Source organism: Papaver somniferum, chromosome 10, assembly GCF_003573695.1.
Source record: "Papaver somniferum cultivar HN1 chromosome 10, ASM357369v1, whole genome shotgun sequence".
In the NCBI taxonomy this organism is placed as follows: domain Eukaryota; kingdom Viridiplantae; phylum Streptophyta; class Magnoliopsida; order Ranunculales; family Papaveraceae; genus Papaver; species Papaver somniferum.
In genome coordinates this window covers 75,248,721-75,251,054 of record NC_039367.1, presented here as the reverse complement: position 1 = coordinate 75,251,054, position 2,334 = coordinate 75,248,721, and the positions used below count along the sequence as shown (strand labels likewise).

At 37.9% G+C, this 2,334-nt stretch overlaps 1 protein-coding gene across 1 annotated transcript; it reads right to left on the bottom strand.

Moving 5' to 3' along the window:
* Positions 1-1,086: 1,086 nt before the first annotated feature.
* Positions 1,087-1,803, bottom strand: LOC113315795. The gene has a single exon (XM_026564045.1). It carries the CDS (start codon positions 1,801-1,803, stop codon positions 1,087-1,089), a length of 717 nt encoding a protein of 238 aa, XP_026419830.1.
* Between the last annotated feature and the right edge of the window lie 531 nt (positions 1,804-2,334).

The following is a 2,334-nucleotide window of genomic DNA, read 5'->3' as shown; positions in this document are numbered from 1 at the left end:
TGTAGGTGAAATAACAGGAGTATGGATTTCTGGACTTGTACTGCCTACAAAATCATCTTCAACTGTAATGAACTCACCAACATCATTAGTCTTCCAATTCCAGAAGCGAGTTTCGTCAAACACAACATCTCGACTGATCATAATTTTTTCTGTTATAGGATCAAACAACTTGTAAGCTTTTGAAACATCACTATAACCAAGAAAAACACATTTTACCCCTTTATCATCAAGCTTTTTCCGCTTCTCATCCGGCACATGGGTATAAGCGATACAACCAAATACCCGCAAGTGTGATACACGAGGTTTTTCACCGCTCCACGCCTCGATTGGAGTCATGTTTATAACTGATTGTGTAGGACTTCTATTCAGCACATAAACACTCCACTGTACAACTTCAGGACAAAACTTCTTGGGAACTCCAGATGTGTACAGTACGCTACGCACCATATTCAAAATTGTACGATTTTTACGCTCCGCTACACTATTCTGTTGTGGGGTAAAAGCTGCTGTAAATTGCCGTTTGATGCCATCTTTCTTACAAAAATCAGAAAATTCATTAGACTTATATTCACCACCACGATCTGACCTTAAGGTCTTAATGAGACACCCTGCATCTTTCTCGACAAGAACCTTAAACTCTTTGAATACAGAAAAAGCTTCAGATTTTGCATTCAAAAAGTAAACCCAAGTTTTGCGACTAAAATCATCAATAAAGGTAATAAAATACCGCTTGTTACCGTTTGACAGTGGTGTGATCGGCCCACATATATCGGTATGAACCAACTCCAACACCTTCTTAGCTCGCCATTTACTTTCCTTAGGAAACGAGTCTCTGTGTTGTTTACCAACAACACAACCTTCACACAATTGTTCTTGGAAATCAATTTGAGGTAATCCCTTCACCATATCTCTTTGATATAGGATCCTCAAACCCTTGAGATTCAGATGTCCATAGCGAAGATGCCATAACCACGATGGATCGTTCACTATACTAGAAAAACAAGGAAGAACATCATTTCTCAGAAACAAAGGAAACATGCGATTGCGAGTCATTTGTACCTGGGTAATTAAGCCTCTCTTCGGGTCTTAAATTCGGCAAACTCCATTCTTAAGAGTGAGTTCATATCCATTTTTTAATAGTTGGCCGACACTTAGTAGATTGCTCTTCAAACCAGGAACATAAAACACATTTGAGATGACTTGCTGAGTGTTGTTTTTGGCTTGAAATTTGATATCTTTTATTCCCTTCACGACAATAGTAGAATTATCCCCAAACTTCACAGTACTTATAAAAGTTTCATCCAAATCACTAAGAAAAGATTTATCTCCACACATGTGGTTACTTGGACCTGTATCCAAGTAACACATATCGTTTCGATGATCAATCTCTTCTTGGTGATGACATGCCATTAACAAACTTATTTCTGTCTCATCATCTTTCTCTGCAAAATTCGACCTTTCACCATTCTTCTTAGATAAATTAACTCGACAATTAACTTCAAAATGGCCATACCTCTTACATCGACGACATTGCATTTTTGATTTGTCGAAAGGTTGATCTCCTTTGTTGTTGCTTCCTTTCTCCTTAGAGTTTCCATCATAGTGTTTCTTTCCTTTGTCCTTCTTCTTTGAAGAATTACCATTGTTGGAGTGTTGCAGCTGCAATGCTTGTTCAACAGATTCATGTTGATTGATTCTTTGCTCGTGAATCATCAACGAACTTGTTAGTTGATCAATTGAAAGAGTATCAACATCATGTGACTCTTCAATCGAACAAACAACATAATCAAACTTCGACGTCATGGACCTCAAAACTTCTCGATGATAACAACGTCATCCATCTTTTCACCATGGCTTCGCATCTTGTTTGCGATTGACATTGCCCTAGCCAAGTAATCAGAAACAGATTCACCTACCTTCATTCTCAGAACTTTCCAGTCTGACCTTAATGATTGTAAGTGAGCTCTTTTGACCTTCCTTGTTCCTTGATACTTTTTGTACATCGAATCTCAGATTGACTTTGAAGAACTCTTGTCCAGAATAGTTTCCAAGATTGACCTATCAATTGCTTGGAACAAATAGTTCTTCAATTTCAGATCCGCTAAACTTTCTTTATCCAACTTCGACTTGTTTTCAGGAGTCAAAGCTAATAACGCAACCCTATTAACTGGTTCATTAACCCCATCCTCTATAAGATGCCAATACTCCTTGAATCTTATAAAATTCTCCATCAACATGCTTCAATGGTCATAATGACCATCAAAACGAGGAATTGCAGGTTGCACAAAAGTTTCAGACGCCATTACTGATAGTTACTCAACTATCACTCTCACT

Bases quoted from the DNA above. Each gene is read 5' to 3' on its own strand.
- LOC113315795 (XM_026564045.1), bottom strand. From the start codon at position 1,803: ATGACGTCGAAGTTTGATTATGTTGTTTGTTCGATTGAAGAGTCACAT.